Source organism: Sarcophilus harrisii, chromosome 2, assembly GCF_902635505.1.
Source record: "Sarcophilus harrisii chromosome 2, mSarHar1.11, whole genome shotgun sequence".
NCBI classification, from domain to species: Eukaryota; Metazoa; Chordata; class Mammalia; order Dasyuromorphia; family Dasyuridae; genus Sarcophilus; species Sarcophilus harrisii.
In genome coordinates, this window is record NC_045427.1 from 263,373,368 (window position 1) to 263,400,724 (window position 27,357).

Sequence of the window (27,357 nt, forward strand, 5' to 3'; positions counted from 1 at the left end):
TTCTTCTGTTTTTGCTCACTTCATTTTGCATTAATTCATATACATCTTCCTGGGTTTTTATGAAACCATCTCCTTTAACATTTTCTTTTGCAGGGCAATAGTATTCCATCATATTAATATATCATAACTTGTTCAGTCATTTTCCAATTCATAGGCATCTTCTCAGTTTCTAATTCTTTATCATTGCAAAAAAGAGCTGCTATAAGTATTTTTATATTTATGGGTTCTTTTCCTTTGTCTTTGCTTTCTTTAGGTTAGAGATCTAGTAGTGACTGCTGCCAAAGGATGACATGACTTTATAGCCATTTGGGCTTAATTTCAAACAGTTCTCCAGAATAGTTAGATCAGTTCATAGTTCCATCAATAGCACATTACTATGCTATTGTCCCACACATCCTTCATCATTTGTCATTTTCCTTTTCTGATATCTTAGCCAATCTGATGATTCTGAAGTGGTACTACAAAGCTGTTTTAATTTGCATTTCTCAAATTCTTAGTGATTTAAAGCAGTTTTTTTTTCATGTGATTGATAGCTTTGATTTTTCCCCCCTGAAAACTGCCTGTTCATATCCTTTGACGGTTTGTCAGTTTGGGCAATAGCTTTTTTTCATATAAATTTGACTTAGTTCCCTATATATTTGAGAAAAGAAATCATCATCAGAGAAATTTGTTTTAAATTTCTCCTGTTTCCTGCTTTTCTTCTAATTTTGACTACATTAATTTTGTTTCTGCAAAAATTTTAATTTTGTGTAATCAATATTATCCATTGTATCTTCTATGAACTTCTTTATCTCTGTTTAGGCATAAACTCCCCCTATCAAAGATTTACATGAACTGATGCTGAATGAAACAAGCAGAACCAGTAATACATTGTACACAATAACATCAAGAAGGTGCAATGATCAGCTATAAAAGGCTTGGTTCTTCTCAGTGATTCAGTGATCCAAAGCAATCCCAATAGACTTTGGATATAAAATGTCATCTGCATCCAGAAAAAGAATTAAGGGGACTAAATGCAAATCAATATATGCTATGTTCAATTATTTTTTGTTTTTTTTTTATTTCTCTCATAGTTTTTCCCTTTTACTCTGATTTTTCTCTCCCAATGTGATTCATAAATGTGTATTAAAAATAAAGACATTTACTAGAAAAAACTCCCCTCTCCATAGATCTGATAGGTAATTTTTTTTCCATGCTCCCCTAATTTGCTTATGATATCACCCTAAGTCCCATTTCAAAGGAATACCCAGGGACCTGGGCCACCCTCTGGTCATCATGAGTCTAAATGAACCCAAGGATATGTGATCACTTCATCAGCTTCCCCATTAGTTGATTTTTAGTGAATCTTTTAAAAATTGAACTAAATTCCTCACTTAACAAAAATCTATTTTTCTTATCTCCCCTTTCTCTCCCCCAATGGAAAAAACAAAACAAAACAAAACAAAACCTTGAAATTCCCATGTAACAAATATGCAGTCAGAACAAATTCCTGAATTGACCTGATCCAAAAAATAAATGTCTCAGTCTTCACTGAGTCCCTCACTTCTTTCTCAGGAGATTGGTAGCATGCTTCATGAATTTTCTGGAATTGTGGTTGGCCACTGCTTTGACCAGAGTTTTTAAGTCTTTCAAAATTATCTGTGTAGTGTTGCTATATTATATAAATTGTTCTCTTGGTTCTATTCATTTCATCAGTTTACGTGAGTTTTCTCAGGCTTCTCTCTCAATAGTATTTTATCACATTCATATACTTTAATTTATTTAGTCATTCTATATAGTCAATGGAGATCCTCTCCTTTGCAGTTCTTTCTTTGGTCCCACAAAAGAGTTGCTATAAATGTTTCTGTACAGAGAGGTTCCTTTCTTTTTTCTTTGATCTCTTTGGAATACAGGACCTATAGGGGTATCAGTGGATCAAAGGCATGCTTAGTTTTGTAAATTTGGAGAACATACTTTCAAACTGCTTTCAAATTCCTGGAACAATTCACAACTCCACCAAAAGGTGCTTTAAAGTACCTATCTTTCTATAGCAACTTTAACATTTATCATTTTCCTTTTTTTGTCAACTTTGTTGATCTAATGAATGTAAGGTGAAACCTCAGAATTGCTTTAATTTGCATTTCTCTAATTATTAATGACTTGGAGAAATTTTTTACATGACTATTGATAACTTAGATTTCTTCCTTAGAAAACTTCCTGTTCATATCATTTGGAGAATAGCTCTTATTCTTATCAATTTGAATTAGTTCCTTTTGTTTCTTAGAAATGAAAGCCTGAGTAGACAAACTTGCTGCAAAGATATCCGCCTCCCCCCGCCCCCTCAGTTTTCTGTTTCCTTTCCAATTAACCCTCTTAGAACATAATCTTTTTAATCTTATGCAATCAAAATTGTCCATTTAACATTCTGTGATTCTTTTTACCTCTTGTTTATTTGTGAATAACAATAAAAATTGTTAGATTAGTGCAAATAATATACTTTTAGATAGAAAAAACTATATTTTCCAAAACAAAACAAAATTTAGTGAGAAGAGTGGCATTGGATTATATATTTTTTGACAATCTCTTCAATGTCTGGCTTAATTAAAGATAGATTTTTATATCTGCTATTGCATATAATCTGTTGCAAGAACGTATTGTTTTGGCTGAATTACACAAAGAAAATCTGGCCTTACACAGATATGTAGTTGAAAAAAGGCAAATTTTCTAACAGGCAAATAGCTTCATTCTGAGAATAGCTTTGATGTCACAGACTCCATAAAACATTCTTAGAGACTTTCAGAGATCCTTGGAATACATTTAGTCTACAGTTTTCTTTTTCTGCTTTGACTCTCACTCAATTTGATATCAAAGCTATATTTATGTTATAGAAAAAAATATAGTGTATCCTTTTTATTTGCTATTTCCCCAAACAATTTGTGTAATATTGGGACTATTTTTTTTTTAAGTACTTGATAAAATTCACATGTAAATCCATTTAATCCTGGATGCTCACTTCTAGGAACTCATTTATGACTTGTTCAATTTCTTTTTCTGATATTGCTTAGATGGCTTATATCTATCAATATTTACTATATTAGAAATTAAAACATTATTCATTTATTAGCTTACTTAAAATATTTATTATTTTTATCAATTTGAGCACTTAAGTTTTTATAAATATTTAGCCATTTCATTTAAATTATCAAGTTTTTGGCATGTAATTGGGCAAAATAGTTTCTAATAATTTTCTTTATTTTTTCATTTGTTGTAAATTTACCTTTTTCATTTTTTATTCTGGGGATCTGTTTTTCTTCTCTCTTTTTACAAATCAAAGTATTGGTTTACCTGGGTATTTTTTTAAGCTTCCATTTTTACTTGTTAATGGAATGTTTTGTTATTTCCAATATTGTTAATTCCTTATGTGATTTTTTTTTTTAATTTGTATTTTGACTTTTAATTAGGTATTTAAAATTTTGTTGGTTTTCTACTATTTTTAGTTGTGTGATCAAATCATTGATCTCTTTTTTCCCCTCTTTTTTTGTTGATGAAGGCATATAGAGAGTTATAAATTTTCCCCTGAGAATTCCTTGGCTGAATACCAAAAATATTGGCATGTTGTCTCGTCATTATTATTAGTTTATTATTATTATTTGCTAAGGCAATTGGGATTAAGTGACTTGCCCAGCGTCACACAACTAGGAATATTTAGTATCTGAGGCCACATTTGAATTCAGGTCCTCCTGACTTCAGGGCTGGTGCTCTAACCACTGCGCCACTTAGCTGCCCTCATTGTCATTATTATCTTTAATGAAAGAATTTATCATTTCTATGATTTCTTTTTCAATCTATCCATTCCTTAGAATTAAATTATTTAGTCTCCAGTTAATTCTTACTCAGCAGAACTGCTAGATGGTGCTTATTCCTGTTCCCAGCATTAAGTCAAAGCCCCTTTATGTTGAATCTAAAAACTCTTCTTGATCTTTGGTCAGCTCCAGGTCCCATTTAGTCCTTCACTGGAAGCCTCCACATTGTAATTTTCTTAGGTCCTATTGTTTGAAAACCTCTAAAATCTCCCTATGCCAAATTAGACTGAGACATGACTGATTTTTTTCCTTGTATTTCCTAATCAGGACTTGGCCTGGTATTTTTCTAGACCTTTGTTGGAGTGCTAGTGATGGGGAGAAGGGAAACAGAGGAAGCTGGACTGTATGGCCTTTTCTTTTCTTATTGTAGTAAGTTATTTATTTATTTATTGCTGAGGTATTTGGGGTTAAGTGACTTTCCCAGGATCACACAGCTAGCAAGTGTTAAGTATCTGAGGTCAGATTTGAACAGGTCCTCCAGATTTCAGGACTGGTGCTCTATCCATTGTGCCACCCTACCTACTCCAGTTTAATTATTTTTTTAACATATATTGCTTTATGAATCATTTTGGGAGAGAAAAATCAGAGCAAAAGGGAAAAACCATAAGAGAGAGGGAAAAAAAAAAAAAGAAGTTAAGATAGCATGTGTTGATTTACATTCAATTTCCTTAGTTATTTTTCTGGATGCAGATGGCATTTTCTGTCCAAAGTCTATTGGGATTGCTTTGGATCATGAACCACTGAAAAGAATCAAGTCTTTCATAATTGATCATTGCACATTCTTGCTGTTTTTGTGTACAATGTACTCATGGTTCTGCTTGTTTTGCTCAGCAACAGTTCATGTAAACCTTTCTAGGCCTCTCTATAATCATCTTGTTCATCATTTTTTTACAGAACAATAATATTCCATTATCTACATGTACCACAACTTGTTCAACCATTTCCCAAATGATGGGCATCTACTCCTTTTCCAATTCTTTGCTATCACAAAAAGAGCTGCTACAAACATTTTTGCAGAGGTAGGTCCTTTTCCTTCTTTTATCATTTCCTTGGGATACAGACCTAGTAATGGCACTGTTAGGGCCAAAGGTATGCACAGTTTATAGCCCTTTGGACATAGTTTCAGATTGCTCTCCAGAATGATTGGATCAGTTCACAACTCCACCAACAATGTATTAGTGTCCCAGTTTTCCCATAACCCCTCCAACATTTATCATTATCTTTTCTTGTCCTTTTAGCCAATCAGAGAGGTGTGAAGTGATCTCTCAGAGTTGTTTTAATTTGCTAATTTAATTTTCTAATCAATAGTAATTTAGAGTACAGATTGCTATAGGGCTTGATTATTGTGTCATGTGTATCTAATCTGATCCACTATTTTATTTCTTAGATGGTACCAAATGGTTTTGATTACTGCTGCCTTATAAAATAGTTTTAGGTTTGGTACTGCTAAGCCTTCATCTTTTGTGTTTTTTTTTTTTTTTCATTAATTCCCTTGATATTCTTGACCTTTTGTTTTTCCAGAAAATTTTTGTTATTATTTTCTAGTTCCATAAAATAATGTTTTGGAAGTTTAATTGATATGGCACTGCACAAGTAGACTAATTTAGGCAGAATTGTCATTTTTATTATATTAGTTCTGCCTACCCATGAACAACTGATATTTTTTCAGTTGTGTAGGTCTGATTTTATTAAGTGTTTTATAATTGTGTTCATATAGTTCTTGGGTAGGTAGGTAGACCCCCATGTATTTTATTTTATGGCTTTTTCTTATTACGCCATCTTGGAGTAATCTTCTCTTTATGAATTTAATGTAGATCTGGGGATCTTAAGATGAATGGAACTATTTGACCTCTCTGGATACTTTGGTAGCTTCTAGAGATAACATGATCTTCCCATAGTCCTTGAGATAAAAAATAACTTTTAGTCACATCAATCTATAGCAAGAGTTCTTAATCATTTTTGTGTCATAACCCATTTGATGGTCTAGTGAAGACTATGAATTCCTTTTCAACATAATATTTTTAAAATAAAATTTAATAAAACAAAATACATAGAATTACAAAGGAAACCAAAAGTAAATGAAAATGGAGATAAGATTCCTCTCTTTCTCTCTCTCTCTCTCTTTGTCTCTCTCTCTCTCTCTCTTTCTCTCTCTCTCTCTCTCTCTCCCTCACTCCTTCCCTCCTTCCCTCCCTCCCCTTCAAGTTCTGTAATCTATTGTTGGATTCCTTGAAGTTATATAGATCCTGATCTAGACCTCAGTCCTTGTGTTAGAAACAGAATAGCTTTAGAATCATAATACCCCCTCCCTCCCAAATAGTGACTCCCCTCATTCCTTCTCATTTTTAGCTCAGGAAAATATCTAGTCTATCTAGTCTAGCCTCTCATTTATCAGTCATGTAAAAGGATCATAGTTTAGAGCTGGAAGAGAACCCATAAATCACTTCCTCATTTTACAGATGAAGAAACTGAGGACTAGCAAGGTTAAGTCACTTGTGTGGGATCATTTAAATAGTAAATATGTAAGGCAGGATCTGAACTGAGGTCTTCCTAACTGAGTTTAACACTCTGTTCATTACTCAAGACTACCTCACAAAACTTAAAGAGTTAGAAGGAACCCCAGAAACCTTCTAACTTCTTCATCTTATAGATGGAAGGCCTGAGTATAAATCTGACCTCAGATGCTTACTAGCTGTGTGATCTTGGGCAAGTCACTTAACCCTGCTTGTCTCAGTTTCCTCAATTGTAAAATGAGCTGAAGAAGGAAATGGCAAACCGTTCCAGTGTATTTGCCAAGAAAACCCCAAATGGGGATGTGAAAAGTTGAGCACAACTGAAAAAAGACTAAACAACAACAGTGTCTGACTACAAATTCACACCCTTTTTACTATATCAAATGTTTTCTCTGTCAAGAGTACTAGAAGCACATTTAGAAATTGACAAGAAACACTTAGGCAGAAGGACAGGGACAAATAAGTGAATAGGGAGACCAAAAAGTAGAAGAAAGACAGCTGAGGTTTCTTGGATCTTACCTTAACCTGACACTGGATCCGGAAATTGAAGGTTTCATTCCACTCTGGGTTGCGGCAGTTGGAGATGGTCCTTGTTCTCGGTTTCTCATGGGAGGCGGTTGGGAGCCAGAGACTTACAAAGCAGTCTGTCAGACTCACTGCTCGACATAGTGGGGAGGGGCAAAGAAATGGAGAGATCAGGGGTCAGAGAGGAGGAAAAAGAAGATGGATTTGGGGGTATGAGTAGAAGCAAAATTTGTATCTTCTGCTGTATTTTTTTTTTTAACTACATTAAAGCAGTCTATCATTTGGGAGAGGTAGCACACTGGCTCATAACAACTAATTGATGTAATTAATTCAAGACTTATTTAGTAGAAAAACAGACCTTAAGATAATGAGAAATCTGGGTCACCTTTTTTTGGATTTTTTTTTATTGAAGGTTTTTTTTTTTTCAAAACCTATGCAAGGATAATTTTTCAACACTGACCCTTGAAAAATCTTGTGCTCCAATTCTCTGCCCTCGTTCCTTCGTTCCCATCCCTAGATGGCATGTAATCCAATATATGTTAAACATGGTAAAATATGTATGTTAAATCCAATATAGGCATATGTATTTATACAAATATCTTGCTGTACAAGAAAAATCAGGTCAAAAAGTTAAAAAAAAAAAAAAAGATGAGAAACAAAATAAAATTCAAGCAGCCACAACAAAAAGAGTGAAAATGCTATGTTGTGATCCATACTCAGTTCCCATAGTCCTCTCTCTGGGTGTAGATGGCTCTCATCATCACAAGATCATTGGAACTGGCCTGGGTCAGTTTTAATGAGAATTAGAGGTAGGAAGCATGAGATCTCCTGACCACTGATAGGTCACTCTAGTGGGAGGACATTGACATAGAAGCAATGATGAAAATAATAGTTCATTTTCTATGGCATTTTCAGGTTAAAAGGGACTTTCCTCACTACCCTGTGAGGTAGGTAATACAAGTACTCTTCCCATTTTACAAATGAAGAAATTGAGGCTTAGAGAGCTTAAATAATTTGTCCTTAGACATTAGGAAGACCAGGAAATTTTAGGACCAGGAACCAAACCCAGTTCTCCCAATTTTAAGACCTTCTCCTATGACACACTGAAAGCACAGAGAGTCAGAAAGAACCACCAAATATAAAGACGGAGGAATTGAAAACCAATTCCATGCATTTCACAATTCTATTTGGCCCAGCCCCATTGTTTCTTCTCTGGAAGGGGTTGAGTTAGACTAAAACCCCTTCCTGGGTATTAAGCCCATTGTCAGTGTTACAGGTGAGCTCTGCTATATGTCCCTAGATCTAAGTAATCCTAGGATTTGCTATAATAGATATACTTTTTATTAGATTATTACTAAGCAATCAGAGGAAAAAGCTATTTCCCTCTGAAAGATATAAAAACATTTGAATCAAAACTAGGATCGTATCCCTTTCAAGATTTCAATTTAAACTCTAACACCAATTTCAGAAACAGAGAGAACATGTTTAACCTCATTCAATCCACTGAAGGAAGGCCTTGTTCTACTTTCTCTTGAGCCTCCTCCTTCTTTCCCTGACTGGTGAGTAGCCTGGTTTCTCTAGCCTGGGCCTAATTTTAGAATTATCTCCTTAAAGTAGAAGCCCTTTGCTCCCATACATATCATTTGATGTTTCTCTGTACAGAATGTTTTGCACAGAAACAATGAGTAATAACTGTAATAACTGCTCTAACCTGTGCATAACTTGAGAGTAGCAGCTGACAAAATAACTCTTCATTGACTGATGCCTGAAATGCCCTTAGTATAGATAGCTTCCTACTTTGAGTTAAAGCTTTGGGTTTTTTTTTTTTTTTTGAAGGAGTAAACATTAAACCATATCAATCAACACATGGTCCCATTAGCATTTAGAATATAGATTACTAGAACATAACATTTTAGGGGTAGAAAGTGTCTTAGAACATAGACAGTTAAGATACAGTGTGTTAGAGATAAAAGAGCATTAGAACATAGTAAGAGTACAATATATTAGAGGTGGAAGGGGCCTTAGAACATTGGAAGGGACCTTAGAACATAGGATGTTAGCGGTAGAAAAGGCCTTAGAACATAAGAACCCATATTCTCTCCTGTGTGAAATTTTTTTTAACAGATTTTCTCCCCTGATTTTCTTTTGCATGAGTGATAGGGAAAGAGAAAAGTACAAGCATAGTGGGGTGGGGAGAGAAGATGAAGGTTAATGACGTGGGAAAAAGGGAAATTTAGAGTATTCCAAAAATAAGTTTGTTCTACCTCACAGTGTTGAAAGTTGACTATACTCAATAATCAGTTTTAAATCTGAATTACCTAGTGAAGAACATATTGCAATTCATGATACTAAGGCACAACATTCAGTTAATTCCAAAAAGGCTGATGGCCCCAGTAGCTATTAAAGTAACTCAATATGCTTCAGTTCTAGAAGCAGTAATAGCAGCAGGGAAAATATCTAAGGAATCTGTCACTGATGGAACTCAGTGTCATCATTACAACAGGGAAGTTGTTTTCCTTAAATAGGAACACTATTACTGCTTGCACAATTAAAGTAGATGTGCTCCAATCAGATGTAATCAATCTGACCTACATTTCTTGACTTCATGTATCCCTGGATTATTCTGCTCCGTTGGAATCCAGTTTTGGAATAACAGAGTTTCAACATGTTAATGAAGAGGGTGGGTGAATATAATACTTAGAAATTTTCATTTCTACATGGAAATCATTCTATACTAAAACATAAGACTCTGGAAAATTCCCTGAAGTTGTTTGGAGGTAAAATAAAATAACCTAACCTCAACATGAGCATTTCTGTAGGGAGAGAAAAGTTCTTAAATTATGTTATTCCAGAATTTAGGAAATCTCTGAATGCCTAGTCTAGGATGATCTTGGGAAAAATGGATCTGGTTAATACCACAGGGAGTGGGTTTTCAGGGGATGCTAACAGATTTCTGAATTGGAATAGAACAGAAAAAATAGAAACTACAACTCATCAGTAGTACAGTTTGGACAATCCTATAATATGCCTTCTTCTTTTAAAGTACAGCATAGACATCATCTCCATGAGACCTTTTCTCATTTCCCCAATTGATAATTTTCTTTCCTTGATATTACTTTGAACATAACATCATATTCACTTATCAGTAGACTTCTGGTATCTGACCCACCCTCCTTAAAAATGTAATTTTTTGTAATTCAATGGACAGAATAATATATCCATAGTCAGAAGTCTAGGGTTCAAATCATGATTCTACTATTGTGACTTTGGATAAGATATCACTTCACCTCTTTTGGCTTAGGTTCCTTCATTTGAAAAAATGAATTACCGTGGATGACTCTGAGGTCCATCCCAACTCTAAATCTATGATCTGAAATTCTGTGAATAGACATTGATAAAAATGATGAGGGAGATGATGGAAGATGGCAATGAAGTGCCAACAAGTATAACTTCAACTTTCAAAGGGTGGTATCCTAAGGCAGACTCAATTAGTAAATTTTTTTTTTTTCCAGAGGGTGACTATCTGAGGGCTAGGTCATGGAGGTGAGCTTTCTTTCCTGGAAGTGGGTGGTAGGAAGTGATTCAGCAGTTCTTCAGAGGCAGAGGCAACTCCTACATTTGACTCAAGGATGGTTTTCCCCAGGAAGAAGTCAAACAAGTTGCTAGGTGGCTGCTGGGTCTGACCTAGCCCTGAAAATGATGATTTCATTTGAAATATGAGGAGTTGTCCTTGAGATCTTCCAGGATAAAATATAAACCCCTCTGACGTTTTAAAGCCCACCCAACTTAGGTTGAACTTAGCTTTCTGGCATTATTACACATTACTCCCCTTCATACACACGATGGTTCTATCAAAGTGACCTCACTGTGTCTCATAGACAACACTATCTCCATACTTTTTGGCCAGCACCCATTTCTGAGACACATGCCTTCCTCTCCTACACATCTTAGAATCCTTCAGATCTTTCATGGCTCAGCTCAGGCTCACCTCTTCCTATTCCAGTATTTTATTATATATTAGTATTATATATATATATATATATATATATATATGTACTTTTTCTCCTTCCTGGAAAGAAACAAGCAAGCAAGCATTTATTGAACACTTATATGTACCAGGCGCTATGCTATGCTTTACAAATATTATCTCATTTGCTCTTCACAACCTTGGAATATAGGTGCTATTATGATTTCTATTTTAGCGTTGAAGATAATAAAGAGAATGGAGTAAGGTGACTTGCCTAGATTAACACAGCTAGTATGTATCTAAGGTCATATTAGAATTTATGCCTTCCTGGCTACAGGTCCAGTGCTCTATCCAATATGATAATGAGCTACTAAATGATCTTGTATCTATTTTGTATCTAACCATCTTGTATCCATTTTTGCATATAACTATCTCTTATCTTGTATAACTATCTTGATCTTGTATATACATCCATACTATCTCTTCTGAAAAGATTATGAGCTCTCTGAAAGCAGGATGTAACTACAACATTTTCATCTAGATAAATTTAGATTAAAGGGAACATTCAGGGCATCTCAGGAAAAATAATGTAAAAATGTCACATGAAGATTATGTGTGTATGAAAGGAGAGGAAGTACTTATAAGAAAGTACTAATATCACAGACCCCTCTGAAAATTTGGTGAAGCTTTTGGACCCTTTCTTATTTTAAGTAATTGAAAGAAAAGCCAAATTTTGTTCTGAGGTTGGAAAAAGTAAAGATATATATTTTTTCCCTATCCAAATTCATAAACTTGCCCTGGTATCTTTTCATGGTCTTTTAACCTTAACCTAAAAACATTTAATTTAGAGTAGCAGTTCTCAAAGTGTTGCCTGTGTACTCCTAGAAGTCCCTAAAACCCTTTCAGGTGATCCTCAAGGTCAAAACTATTTTTATAATAACTGTTGTTCGTCACTCATTTCAGAAATGTTCAACTCTTTGTGATCCCATTTTGGGATTTTCTTAGCAATATTGGAGTGGTCATTTCCTTCTCCAGCTCATTTTATAGATGAAGAAACTGAGGCAAATAAAGTTAAGATTTGCTCAGGGTCACACCTTTAATAAGTGTTTGAGGCCAGATTTGAACTCTGAAAGATGAGTTTTCCAGATTTCAGACCTGGCACTTTATCCACTGTACCAAACTAGTTCCCCTTCAAAAGAATACTAATTAGAATTACTATTAGAATACTTCTCTCTTTTTTCAACCACATAATACCTGTATGAGATTGGATTTTCTTTATATACTTCAATCAAAACAATAAATCATAACAGACTAAAAGCTAAAACAGATATGAAAATCTAGCTGTCTTCTATTCAAGGCAAACAATGAAATTTACAAAAATATGTAAACCAATGCCATTCTTCTCACTAAATCTTTATTATAGAAAATATAATTATTTTTTCATTAAAAAGTTATATTTTATATTGGATTACTTGCCCTCTAGGGGAGAAAGGGAAGTGAAGGAAAAAAATTTGGAACACAAGGTTTTGCAATGGTGACTGTTGAAAATTATCTATGAACATGTTTTGAAAATGAAAAGCTTTAATAAAAATGTTATGTTAACATGCAATGTGTTTTTTGTTGTCACTCTAATAGATAAATAAATATTTCAAAATTTATTAGCTCTAATATGCTAAATAATTGATAGACCCAACCCATGTAAATGAAAGTTTTGGGGATCCTCAATAATTTTTTTAAAATGTAAAAAATACTCTTAAACTTTAAAAATTACTGGTTTACAACAGAGGTGGAAAACTTGTATCACCTCCACTCCCCCAAAACTCTTGAGTACAGTTTTAATCAGATTAAAATATAATTGAGAAATGTTTAACAAAATAAAAAAAAATTACAATGCAACATGAATAATGTTTACTTGTGGTTTTCCAAATCAATATGTTTCATTAGGGATCTGTTTCTATTTGAGTTTGATAACCACTAGTTTGGATGTATATTAACACCTCAAGAGAGACCTGGATTCAAATTCTACCTCTGACATTAACTAGCTATGTCACCCTTGGCAAATCAGATTTCATTATCTGAGCTCTGATCCTCATCTAACTCTTAAAGGCTATGCTATAGCTTCAAGGCTATCTTCCATGAAGAGAGTTTTCGTATCTAGAGTTCTCACAACAAATGATATCCCACATTTGATGATGATAAAAATATTTCAGGCCTTTCTGAGCAACATTGTCTCCATCCCCTGAATCACAGGGAGAGGAAGTGCCAAATGTGATCTGAAAGGTAGACTATTCGGTGAAATGGGTTCTGCCACAAGTACATTTGAATGAAGGAAGATAATCCAGATGACAGACTACCATGAGGTATGTAAGACTCAAGATACATATTGATGCAACAGAAAGAACCATGGAATCTGAGAGGAATCTAAAAGAGGAACCTGGATTCAAATCCTGCCTCTGCCATTTAATAATTATGTGACTTTGGGACAAATCCATCTAACAATCTGGGTATCATTTTTCTTGTCTATAAAACCAGAGAGACTAGATGACCTTTAGGGTTGCTCAACTATAAATCCATGATTCTGTCACCCAAAGAGTAATGATGCTATGAAATTTGAGTGACAAAAGGATCAAGTCTTTGATCAGTGCCTGGCACATAGTAGGCACTTAATAAATGTTTATTGACTGATTAAATGAACTAGCAATGGCCTTCTTCCTGCTTTCCAATAGAGAGGTGACTTTACTTATATTTAACTTTACTTATATTACTTATATTAATTGCTGCCTCTCCATGTGCTGTTTAGGGGATGGGGCAGACCTATAAATCACTGTCCAATTAATACTGCTAACCACAAGCACTATTCCTTTCATACCTCTTTCCCCTGAAAGATGAGTTAAACCCATAATTTGCCCATAACAGCTTTCATTGACACTGGTTTGGGCAACCACACCTTCAGAAGGAGCTTAGAGATGCAATGTGGTTTGTGTTTTGTTTTGTTTTATTTTGTTTTAAACCACCTTCCTCCCACCTCTGTCCTTCCTTCTTCATCATCTCATGTCTGGATTACTGTATAAGCCTTTGAACTGTTTATCTCTAATTTCAATCCTTCCAATTCATTCTGAACACTGCAGCTAAATCGCTTTCAAATACTCCTTTCATCAGCTTACTTCTATATTCATGGAGTGAATACCTGTTGCATACATGATCAGATTCAAACTCTCCACTTGATCTTTGAGGCTTTCCAATAATCTGATCCTTACTTTACCCCTTCAATAGTATTCCTCCTTATCTCATAACTCCCCAGCATAAGCTCTCATTTCTTACTGTCTTTTATATATGATAAGCTTATTCTATCTATCTAGTTTGCTTATTATGTGTTCTTTCCCAGAATGCTCTTCCCTGCTTCTTTTCACTAATCCAAATTCTACTCACATTTTAAGCCCTGGCTTGAATTGCCTTTCTTCCCTGATGAACTTCATTACCATAATATCTCCATTAGTGTGCCAATTAATATTTAATATCTGGCCCTCTAGGTGGAAAATATACCCATGACACACTTTTAAATTTAATCTGCACTTTCTTAGGACTAGACAATCAGCAAAACAATAAATCTTGTTGCAGTTGTTAATCTGCCAATTTCTGAGGAGTAAGTGATCACAATGGAAATTAAACAATGGATTTCTCCCTTGCTGAAATTTCTAGATCATTTATAATTTGATTATGAAGTCAAATGTGAATTATCTCTTATCTCCCATTTTTCTATAATTGTTCTACTCTTCTCTAATTGTTTTTTATCCTTAAATCAATCAGAAAAATAAACTAGTATTTTAAAAATTCTCATAAGTCAACAAGCCTTTCTTTTTTAATAACAAAAGTGTTTATTTAGGACATCATGTGAATATTGAGAGAATATTTTAAAAACTGAATAATTCTTGGTCCCTTACAAATGAGTACAACTTTTTTGAAGAATCAAGGGGGAATCATAATCAAATCCCATCTAGTCACATTATAACTTATAGTCCTATGGTAGAAAAAATCTAAGGTTTAATACCATCTGACTCATGAAATTCCATGGAAATCACTCAGGGAAAGCTAGAGATTCTTGTATGAGATGGTTAGAATCACGTCAGGACTTGGGTTTGAGGATTCCATATAAACTAGCATTTCTTAAGCACCTACTACACACCAAGTACTGTTCTAAGTCCTGGGAATACCAAAAACAAAAACAAAAAACATAAGATAGATCCCATTTTTAAAAAGTTAACAATTAAATGGAGAAAACGTGCAAAGACCATATACAAACAAAATATATACAAGATAAAGTGAAGATAGGTAACAAAGGGACTTAAGGGACATTTGGAAATACTTCTTGAAAAAAGTGGGATTTTAGCTGGGACCTAAAGGAAGAAAGGGAATTTAGGAGGCAGAAATGAGGAGGAATAGAATTGGGGCAGGGAGAGTGACTAGGCTAAGGCAATATTCTAGGTAGCAATATTCTAGTTATGAGGTGCTGAGGGTTTGCACCAGAGTGGTGACTGTGTCAGAGGAGAACAGGGAGATATTTGAGAGTGATGTTGTAAATGTGGAAATGATAGGATTTAACCACTGATTGAATATAGGGGGCTAAGGGGATTAATGATGAGGATACACATTCTTTTCTCATCCTGAATAAGAATTCTTCTGCCACTGTGAATCAAACTTATCAGACAAAGAACACTGAGATTTTGGTCTCTGATCTTATGGAATCAACGTACAGCCATTACATTCCTGGGATTTCATATTCATTCTCTTTGGAAACAAGGGCCCCCTGCTACTGGAAAACCTGGATGTGGGAATTCAGGTTCAAGGAACTGCAAAGATCACAGATCCTAAGATCCTAAGATCACCTACTCCCATCCCTTCATTTTACAGATGAGGAAATCGAGATTTTGAGAAGATAAATGACTTGTCCATCTGGGAAATGTCAGAGGTTGGATTTGAATCCAGGTTTTCCTTATTCCAAGGCTAGCATTGTAGAATAATGGTGCTACAGTCATTCTTAAAGAATATTTTGGATTACTTAATATATAGTGGATTACTTGTAGGGGAGGAGGTAGGGGAAGGAGGGAAAATTGGAACACAAGGTTTTGCAAAGATCAATGGTGAAAAATTATCATTGCATATGTTTTGGAAATAAAAAGCTTCAATTTAAAAAAAGAATATTTGTTAAGAGGAGAGAATCTTATTTTTTCCTTAGGGAGGACATCAAGATTGGGGTTATTAGGTGCCTCTGGAGAACAGCTGCTTTCCTATAGTCAGATTTAGATGATCAATTGTGAATAGTAACATCCATGTTCTCCATAACATTAACACAAGATATTTCCTCTTGAGAATAGGAAGTGGCAAGGATAATGTATGGGATGTAGAGTTGGAACTTTTTATCCTCTTGAGCTGCCTTAATGAAACAAAAGGAGAAGTTGAGGGATGTGGTAAAGGAGGAAGACGGCTCTGCTCTTCTACCACAGATACCTCCACATCATCCTTAAAGTCAACTCTCCCCTTCCTTTCCCACAAAAGAAAGATGGCCCTGGGAACTGTGATCTATAAGCATGGCAGCCAGTGACAGGAGGCCCTTTTTTCCCGAGGAGAATAAATATGGGGTTGTAAAAATGTAATGGTTGTACATTATTCCATTACAACTGAAACCAAAATCTCAGTGTCATTGACCTGATCAGTTTGATTCCTAGTGGCAGAAGAATACTTATTCAGGACTGAGGACAGAATGTGTATCCCCATCCTGAATTCCCTTAGCCTCCATATCCAAATAGTAGTCAAGTCCACATTTACAACAACACTGTCAAATATCCCCCAATTCTCCTCTGACAGGGTTACCACTCTGGTGCAAACTCTTATCACCTCATGCCTAGATTATTGCCCTAGTCTGGTCAATCTCCCTTCCCCAAATCTTTCTTCACTTCCTCCTCACTCCTATCCATCCATCATTCTGCTGTCAAATTAAACGTCTTAAATCTCAAGGCTGTATCACCTCTTTGTTCAATAAATTCCAGGGATTCCCTATCGCCCTCATGATCAAATATAAAATCCTCTCTTTGGTATTCAAAAGTCTTCAAAATCTGATCTACCCCTCCCCATCCCAACACATAACTTTTGAATTTTTTTTTTCCTGAGACAATGAGGATTAAGTGACTTGCCAAGGTCACACAGCTAGTAAGTGTCAAGTATCTTTCAGGGCTGGTATTCTATCCACAATGTTATCTAGCTGCTCCTTAAGTCTTCCTAAACCTTTCTCCTCTTCACATACTCTTAAATCCAGTAAATTTCTTTCTTTCTTTCTTTCCTTCCTTTGTTCTTTCTTTCTTTCTTCCTATCTTCCTTCCTTCCTTCCTTCCTTCCTTTCTTTCTTTCTTTCTTTCTTTCTTTCTTTCTTTCTTTCTTTCTTTCTTTCTTTCTTTCTTTCTTTCTTTCTTTCTTCCTTTCTTCCTTCCTTCCTTCCTTCCTTCCTTCCTTCCTTCCTTCCTTTCTTTCTTTCTTTCAATCATCTTGAAAGCCAAATCATCTTGGGGTGGGTAATAAACCACAAACCTCCAATGTCACTGAAATCTAGATCAGACACAACACTTAGGTTAGGCATCCCTAACCCTTTTTCTAGCCAGGACCTGTCTGGGCCAGGTCTGACCATCTGGACTTCTCAAAGAGCTAAAAATCTATTGAGGTGATACTCACACACATCAGCCTGACGGACATTTTTCATCCGAATGATTCTCACTGAGAGCAGGTAACAGGGAGACAACTGATCCTGTAGAAGGAGCAGAGATCAAATATGATGTTAAGAAAGCTGTAACTAGTTCGGCTCATAGACATGGAATGGGTGTGTTTTTCCTAATAATGTACCATCTTTGGGGATGATAATACCTCCTTATAGTAGTGCTAGTCATAGTACTTATAGTATAGTATAGGGCTATAGTGTCCATCAGGTTAATGTGTTCTGGATTGGTGGTTCTCAGAGTGTTATCTAGAGAATACTGGGGGTCTGTGAAATCCTTTCAGAGGGTCTACAAATTCAAAATTAGTTTTTTTCTATTTCTGACATGGTAAATATCTATAAATATAGCCCGTGTAAATAAAATCTTTTTGGACAGATCCCCAATTATTTTTAATAGCATAAAGCTCCTGAAAATAAAAGTGAGAATCATTTGTGACCTTTTTCATCTAAAATTTTTTTACATGACCTCAGGTATATAGATATATAAAATAGGTATAAAAATCAAATATTTACCAATAATAAATCATAATTTTGTGACCTCCCCCCCCCCCCATTGAATTATGAGACCCCATATTGGAGTTGCAAACCACCGTTTAAGAATCTGGGACATAAACCATAGGGGCAAGGGGATGAGAACCTCTTGAATATTTATGACACTGTGAACCTAGATGATAGTGAACAAAGCTCAACATGATCAAAATGAAATCTTTGTATCTGAAATATGTTTACTCAAAATTCTACTTTTTCCCAATAATTCCACTGTCCAGAACTCAGAGCCTTCTTCACTTTGCTTCTCTCATATTTCATCATCAGTTTTCTATAGAATCTATCCATCCTTTTCCCTTTGGTTTCTGGCTCAGACCCCTCTCATCTGCTTCCCAGACCCTCTGAAGTCTGCCACATCCAACTTTCCAGTTTCCTTCCTTTTCTTAGTTCCAAAGTGACTTCAAATCATCTTTCTTTTGGGAGATCTTTGACCATGTGATCTCCTTTCTTAACTTCTCAAACTTCTCAGACTTCTAATATTATCTTCATATAAAGGAATAACCTCTCATTTTCTGCCATCTGGCCTTCTGTCTTTGCTTGGATATCATCTTCTACTTTTATGCCCACTCTCTTTAACTATGCAGTTCCAAGGGCTAGTGGACTTAATCTAAAAGAGCAATTTTCAAAGTATGGTCCAGAGCACACCCTTTCTGGGGATTCATGAGATCAAAACTATTTTTATAATAATATTAAGATGTTTTCATTTCTAGAATGTAGTAACTGTAAAATCCATATAAACAAGAAGTTTGGGGGTTGGGGCTCTTCCTCACTAACTTTTAAGAGTATTAAGAGATCCTGAAACCAGAAAGTTTGAGAATCACTGAAGAATCTGGAAGACTAAATAGAGGAGGGTTTTGGATAATGGACAAGCAGAAATTTTCAAATAAACAGAGAACATGACCCTACCACAGTCATTGGGTGAGAGCAGCATTGACAACAGTCTAATTGCCTTGCACTCAATTATACCTTTAATAAAAGTTTGTTTAATTATGTTTAACATATATTGGATTACTTGCTGTCTAGAAGAGGGGGTGGGAAGAAGAGAGGGAGAAAAATTTGGAACACAAGGTTTTGCAAGGGTGAATATTGAAAACTATCTGCACATAATTAGAAAATAAAAAGCTATTTTTAAAAAAAAACTAAAAAAAAGTTTGTTCAATTGTTGACTTTAGAGTTGGATTAGGAATTGAGTGACAGTGCAGAATTAACTTCAGAGTGCAATACCAGATCTTAAACTATACTATAAGGCAGTAATTATCAAAAAGTTCTTGATACTGGCTGAGAAATAGGAGAGTATATTAATGGAACAGAGTAGATGTACAATTTACAGCAGCAAATAAATATGACAACTTTGTATTTGACAAATATTATTTAGTAGAAATTGTTGGGAAAACAGTATGGCAGAAACTGGACATAGACCAATATTTTATATCATTTATGCCATTTAGCAAAATCAAAGATAAAGTCAAAATGGATACATGACCTAGATATAAAGAGAAATATTACAAGAAAATTAGAAGAATGTGAAACATATTACATATCAGACTTAAGATAAGTGAACAATTTATAAATATACAAGTGATGGAGAGCAATGTTAAATGTAAAATGGACATAAAACAAATGTAGTTAAGACCAGAAAAGCAGAAAATTGTGGAAAATTTTTAGACAGTTTCTCAGATACAGCTTCTTCAGGGCCATTGTCTACATGACCCTGGATAAAATGGGCACTTATCTTCCCAGTGTCTTGACCAACACTCTGACTATAAGTTAAAGAGGATGTGTCAACATGCTTTGGTGAGGGGAGACCCCTCATCTGAGTGTTATCCATATTAATGAAATAATAGGTTCAGTCCCTGTCCTGTAAGGTTAGGCCTTAAAACCAAAAACAAAACTGGTGGAGTCTGAATACAGATTGAAACATACTTTAAAAAAAATTTTATTTCTGTTTTTTTGTTTTGTTTTTAGTTTTGGCCTGTGTTTGCAACATGATTAATATGGAAATGTGGTTGATTGCTCTAGAGAAATTATTCAACCTCCATCTAGGATCTAGAGTAGGGCATTCATATCAAATCCTTTCCACATAATCTTTGATACCTCTAAACAATGGATTTTATCAGTAGACCACTGATACTGGATCTTTTCTCTTAGAACTTTGACTTAATGTCAGTTTGAGAGAGTTAACTTAGTGAATATGGTAAAATTGCTTCCTCTCTTACACTTTTCAGCCAGCACATGTTGAAGAGCAGACTGGTTCGGCTCCAGGATGTTCATCTGCTTAATTCTGCATTTCCAGGGCTTTTCCCTTTTACCCTCAACTACTTCCTTTTAAAAATCATCCCTTATAATGCAGATTTTTCAGAAGAATTTAAAGAAGTAATTCAGCAAAATCAACAAACATATTAACCATATCTGACAATATATGCAATACTCCACATCCATAATCCCAGTATGTGTAATATTCCATGTCCATAATCTCACATCTCTGTAAGAAAGGGAGGGAGGTAGTATATTTTCTCAACAATTCCCCAAAGCAACACAATGTTTAGTTATTATGATTACCCAATATTAAGTTTCTTTGTAAGGATGGGATAATTTTCACTCTGGAAAAGGTAGATTACTTAATTCTGAAACAATAAATTATTCTCTCTCTCCCCCTTTTCTCTTTCTGTCTCTGACTTTCTGTCTCTGTCTCTCTGTCTGTGTCTGTGAGTGTGTCTATGTCTGTATGTGTGTGGGTGTGGGTGTCTCTCTCTCTCTTTTTCTTTCTCTCACTAGTTGCTTCAACGATCACTGCAAAAGTTAAATGAGATGCTCTATTTGAAGCCACAAGGTCAATAATGCATCTGCTGTTCATTTTTATAAAATGAACTCAGGAATATTTATTTTCATGCTCAGAAATTCATCCTGTTCTACCTCTTACTTTATAATGTACATTGGAGGATGTGGTTTCTACTCTTTTGAAAGTTTTCCAGTGATCTTCAGCAAAAAATCAATAAAATTCTGATCCGATTCTCCTCTTGAGGAAGCCTGGCCAAGTTATGGGAAATGGGATCAGATAAGAGGTACCATCGCTTTAATATTTCATTGCTTAGAGACAGGGCTGCTGAAGCTAAAAGTGACTTGCCCTAGCTAATTCAAACATGTTAGAGAGGAGGAAGGCAAGGGCCAGGTTTTAGAAACAAAAAACAAATGCACTAGCCAGGGGCAGCTATGTGGTGCAGTGTATAGAATCCTGGGCTTGGAATTAGGAAAACTCATCTTCCCGAGTTCAAATCTAACCTCAGACACTTAACCGTGTGAACCTGAGCAAGTCACTTAATGCTGTTTGTCTCAGTTTCCTCATCTGAAAAATGAACTGAAAAAGGAAATGGCGAACTACTCCAGTATCTTTGCAAAGAAAACTGTAAATGAAGAATTAATGAACTGATGCAAAGTGAAATGAACAGAATCAGGGGAACATTGTACACAGTAACAGCAATACTGTAAAATGATCAACTGTGAATGACTTAGCTATTCTCAGCAATACAATGATCCAAGATAATTCTGAAGGATTTATGATGAAAACTGCTATCTATTCCCAGAAGGAAAAAAAAAAAAAAAAACTGGTGGAATCTGAATACAGATTGAAGCATACTTTTTAAAAACTTTTTTTATTTCTGTTTTTTTAAAAGTTTTGTACTATGTTTACATCATGATTAATATGGAAATATGTTTTGCATGACTATACATGTATAACCTATATAAAATTGCTTTCTCAGTGAGCAGGATGAAATTGGAGGGAGAGAATTTGGAGCTCAATTTTTAAAATGTATATTGAAAATTATTTTTACGTGCAATTGGGGAGAAATTAAAAACTGAACTAAATTTTTTAAAACAGAAAACTTCAAATGGGATAAAAAAAAAAAAAGAGTTGGACATGTCTGAAAAATGAGTGAACAACAAGGACAGCTCAGGGAAATTTGGGCAAAACCTTATACCCAGAGGACCTTTTACTTTCCCTCTTGCCTTTTAAAAACTGTAATTAATGATCTAATTGGGAAGATTCCAAACCAAAGCAGTGGCTGATTTCAGCCTTGGAAATGGGTCAAGTCCTCAGAGAATCTCCTAACAGCTCTTCTGTCTTCTAGAAATGTGGCTTGTTAGCATTCAAGCCTCCACTTGTCATGACATCTTAGGATCACAGAAAAACCCGAGATACCACCAAATCCAACCCACTCACTTTTGAGATAAGGAAACTGAGGCACCAAAAAAAAAACAACCCTAATTTTCTCAGGATTAGCACAGCAAATAAATGCCTGAAGCAGGTTTTTAACTTAGTTCTTCCTGACCACTGCCCTAGCTATTACAACATGCTACTCTTATCCTCCACTGAGGACTTTGGTACATCCAGACCAGATAGCTATGATTCTATTCTGTAGGTTCTTCAGGAAAAGAGCCTTCTCTTCAGCCTCCTCTCAAGGAAGTTTCTCCTTGTTGTCCAAACCAGAAACCTCCTTCTTCTGAAGCAGTTATGTTTTCTTGTACTGTCCTTAGCAAAGACAGTACACAACTAGCCTCCATCTTCTAGAAGAGCCCCATCAGAAATGTGAAGACAATTTTTATGGACCATTTCTCCTCTTTCCTTCTACCTGAACAAAAGAACCTATCTCATGGATACATTGGGGAAAGCACTGAATTTGCAGTTGAATGTCCTGAGATAAAATCCCTGCTTTGGTACTTAGATATTGGATTTGGATAAATTATCTCCCTGTTTCAGCCTCTGAATCTAAGTTCTTTGACTCCAAATTCAATGTTCTTTTCACTATCCTGCCTCCCTCTTTAGTTTGAGATCTACTGTAAGACTCAGAGCACAATTTTTGATCCATAGATGGAGACAATGAATAGTTACTTCTTAAACAGTGATCAATACATGGAAGATTTGATATTTCCATAGGAAACTCAGGCACCTTGCCTCATCTAAAATGCAGGTGTGGTATGGTGGATAGAGCACTGGATCTGGAGTGAGAAAGATCTGAAATCAAATTTGACCTCAAACATTCACTAACTATATGATTGTGGGCAAGTCAACCTGTTTCCTCAACTGTGAAATGAGGATAATAATATCTTCCTCAAAGGATTTTCTAAGTTTACATCTTCCCAGTCTTTTTATTTTGTTCCTTTTTAGTTTGCCTTCCAGGTAAAATTCTAGGATTTCATTCCAAGAAAGTGTTTTCTCTCTGCCTTTGACCTGGCTGCTGGTACCCAGAGAACTTGTCTATTTACTACAGCTTGTCTATTTACTACAACTGCCTTTGGAAAAGAAGGAAAGAGAATAAGCAAGTCACTTAAATTCTGTCTGCCTTAGTGGGGATAATAATAATACCTACCTCATAAGTTTGTAAAGATCAAAAGACAAAATGTTTGTAAAGCCCCTAACACAATGTCTGGAACCTAATAGGCTTGTAATAAATTCTTGTTTCCTTATTTATGTACACGTCTCCTGATAGAATGTAAGTTCTGAGAGCAGAGATGGTTCCCTTCTTAGTTCTTTATCCCCAGCATCTATCAGAGTATCTAGCACAGAGTAGGAAATTAATAAATATTTGTTGATTAATTGCTTGAGTGATAGATACCATATTTTGCTTTTCCTCTCAGAAGCTTGTTAGACAAATATACCTTATTTGTCTGAACAAATATGATTTCTTAGCTTTAGCTTTCACTATCAATGAACAAATGGGAGTTTTGGTTATGAATTTGCTTGACTTAATTGTCAACTTGAGTCACTTCTGGTATGATGGGTAACCACATTTGGGAGAGTACAGCTGAGAGACTAGGCCTGTGAAACTAAAATAACCCTCTTTGAGGTCCAGAATTTCCTTTGTCTCTGGTTGATGACTACTGAAGTTACACTGCCTGCCTCCACACTGCCAGTATTTCCCCTTGAAGAGGAAGACATCTCTCCACAGACATTGGAGGAAACTCCTACTCTGAGGCTTTTTGAAATGATCAGATTCAACGCAGGTCAAAGGTACCATGTTCTCCTCACACCCAAAAGCATGCTGGGTGTAACCACCAAATCCTTACAACATTCACGTCAACTGTTGGGACAGCCTGTGATAACAGGTTAAGACATATAGGCTTCTCAATGCAAGGATGTCATCAGGTGGATAAGGGCATCAGGGGCCCAGAATCCCTCAGAGGCCATGTAGATAAATTGAGTAGCAGAGATGGTAAAATATGAAAGTGGCAAAATGGAGGAAAGACTGTGCTGTCAGAGGATCTGGGTTCTAGTTCTGACTCCCATACACTGATGCTTTATGACTGGACAAAGCACTTGACTGCTCTAGGTCTACAAGCTGTAGGTAGTTAGTTGGAGAATTAATTTTTGAGGCATCTGCTAACTCCATATTTTGATCTTATCCAGTTATTCTTTCTTTAAAGAATTTGCAGAAACCTCATTATCAGAATCTGAGAGAAAGACCCTTTCATCTGAGCCAGTCTTATTTTTATCAGTAATCAAATCCTGGATACTGACAGCAGGGTAAATGAGGTAGCTAAATTCTTGGAATAAATCCCAATTTCCTTATCCTCTAAATAGTCTTTTCAGAATTGGGCCTTCTTGTAAAATCCCTTGATTTATTTTGGCAGTTGCTATCTCATCAATACTCCCCAACCCCAGCGCAACTGTAAGGGAATATTTGGTATTGGGAGTGGGGGTTTCCTCTGAAACAGGGAACCCCAGAGAAGGGAATTTCCAGTGTTCCAAAAGAGTATCATCTTTGTCCAGAATCTTGGCCAGAAGTGTTAATCATTTCAAACCCATGGATGTAACATCAAGGGGCATGGAAGAAATGGTAGTATGTGTCACAGAGCTATAACTAACTTTAACTATGCCTGAGGAAAATTCATTTGGGATAGAAAACACAGAGGCAGTTACTCAGAGGGCTATCTAGACAATTGAACTCTAGTGAAGAGTAGGAAAAAGAGGGCCTTGAGAGAAGGATACCATCACTGCAGAGCTACAATGGTAACAACCAAAGGTTGTTGTATCCTTGGAACCATTATAGGAATGGAATATAGTTTCTGGGGAAAAAACTGGGAATTCTCTTCCCCCATGTGAATCTCATGGGAGCAAAGCACTGATCTCCCCACTCTAGTTACAGATCTAAACAGTTATTCAACAGAGGGCTTCCCATACTCTCACCCCTTGAAGTCAACACTGTGGTATCAGTATTTTCTAAATCTCTTCATTTATCTCTTTAGAAACTCTCAGTATATCACTCAGTTTTTATTCAAGGATCATATTCAAAAAACATATTTGCTAAGCACCTACAATCCTCAGTACTACTTTAGGTGTAAAGAGTTAAGAAAGTATAATGTGATATATCTACTTTGGAGAAAGTCAGAATCCTCTTCACAAAGTTCCAGGGACAAAGAGATGACCCATTTAACACATGGCAAAACAAGTTCAGAGATATTCATGGACTGAACTTAAGACACATAACTTCTATCAGACTAGGATTGGAATAGAAAAGTGTTCATTCTCAAGACTAAGGCTTTTGTTTGTTTGTTTGTTTGTTTGTTGGTTAGGCCATGAGGTATTTTTATAATCTGCCAGAGCTGTCCACAAAGCAATGAAACTATATGTCCATGACGGGCAGGGTGAGACAGTGAGTTGCAGGGAGACAAGGAAAAGAAATAAATAATTGATTCTCAACAGAAACACACATGCACACCCAAAATTCAGGTGACTCCTTAAGGGAAATACCTGATTGCTCTCTGGGCCAATGATCCATGCTTAGCAATAGTGCTGACTCTAAGAAATTCTCCACCCAGAATGTTGACTTGGTTTCAGCATGGGTTTCAAGATCCTGGAGTTGGGTGCAAAGCTAATGCACTCCTGAATTCACATCTGATCCTTTTGATTCTTAGTCACATAATCTTATATCACTTTTTAAATCTTAGTCACAAATCCACTAGCATCTCTCACAGCTACGCCCCTTTCCCCCTAGGTGTTTCAGTCTGAAGATTGGTACCAGATATCAATCTCAAGTCCTTTAAGGAAAATCCTATTAACTAAGAACAAAGCCAAATCTAAAGTGCCTCCTAGTCTCCTTGGCTGTCAACAGCTACTGTTCCTCTATGCCAACATCTGCCCTCTTAGCTCCTGCCTCTTCCCAACCCAAGTCCTGGCTGCTTACTGAAATTGTCATGACACGCAGGACCTCTCCCTCCACAGTTTAGTCTCCCACCCCCATGCTGCCCATGGTTTCCTCACCTCAGAGGTACAGGTGTCTAGAGGGACGGCATCTGCTCCCCCACCTGAGTCTGGTGGGTAATGGGGGACCCAGACTGGTAGCTGGTTCTGAAACATCTCTGCTGCTCTAAGGCTGTCCTGGCAGAATGAGCTGCTTTATACACTGACTCATAGCCCCACCCTCCCAAATCCCTCCCAGGAGTCGAGTTTGGATACTTAGGTGAGCAGCTCAGGGTATGCAGAGTTAGTTAAGGACCTAGAAATCTCCAAAGAGTACCACCACGGCCAGAAAAGGATCCCTAGGAATAGACGCCTTAACCTTAAAGATTCGGTATGAGTGCCAGGGAGTCTGACTCCCAGCAACAACTGGGGCTGCAATGGGCAGGATTGGCAGCTCAGGGATTCCTGGGGAAACAATAAAGTGGTGCATTGCAGGAGTATAATGATGATATCGCACAAGAGAATAATTAAGGACTCAAGGTCGAGACTGGCTCTGATCTAAGAAACCTACACACACATACACACACACAAATACACACACATACAAAGTATACACATAAAATATACATACACACACAAAGTATACATACCATATACACAAAGTATACATCCATACACACACATACATATAAAGTATGCACACAGACACACACAAAGCATACATTCATACACACATACATACAAAGTATGTACACACAGACACACACAAAGCATACATCCATACACACAATACACATACAATGTATACACATCCAGAGTATGCACACAAAGCATATATCTATACACACACACATATACAGATACACACAAAGTATACATCCATACACACGACACACATACAATGTATACACATACAAAGTATACACACATACACACAAAGCATACATCTATACACATACAAAGTATATACACAAAGTATATATCCATACACACACATACAAAGTATACATCCATACACACACAAAGTA

At 36.0% G+C, this 27,357-nt stretch overlaps 1 protein-coding gene across 1 annotated transcript in view; it reads right to left on the reverse strand.

Annotated features, from left to right (window-relative positions):
• Positions 1 to 26,515, reverse strand: part of PLA2G4E (phospholipase A2 group IVE) — a 69,606-nt gene extending 43,091 nt beyond the window's left edge. Inside the window, exons 1-3 of the mRNA XM_031952147.1 lie at positions 26,411 to 26,515; positions 17,568 to 17,640; positions 6,875 to 7,011 (exon numbers count right to left, since the gene is read on the reverse strand). Coding sequence (XP_031808007.1) covers positions 6,875 to 7,011; positions 17,568 to 17,640; positions 26,411 to 26,506 — 306 coding nt within the window. The 5' untranslated portion in view covers positions 26,507 to 26,515. The remainder of the gene's footprint in view (positions 1 to 6,874; positions 7,012 to 17,567; positions 17,641 to 26,410) is intronic.
• Positions 26,516 to 27,357: the final 842 nt, after the last annotated feature.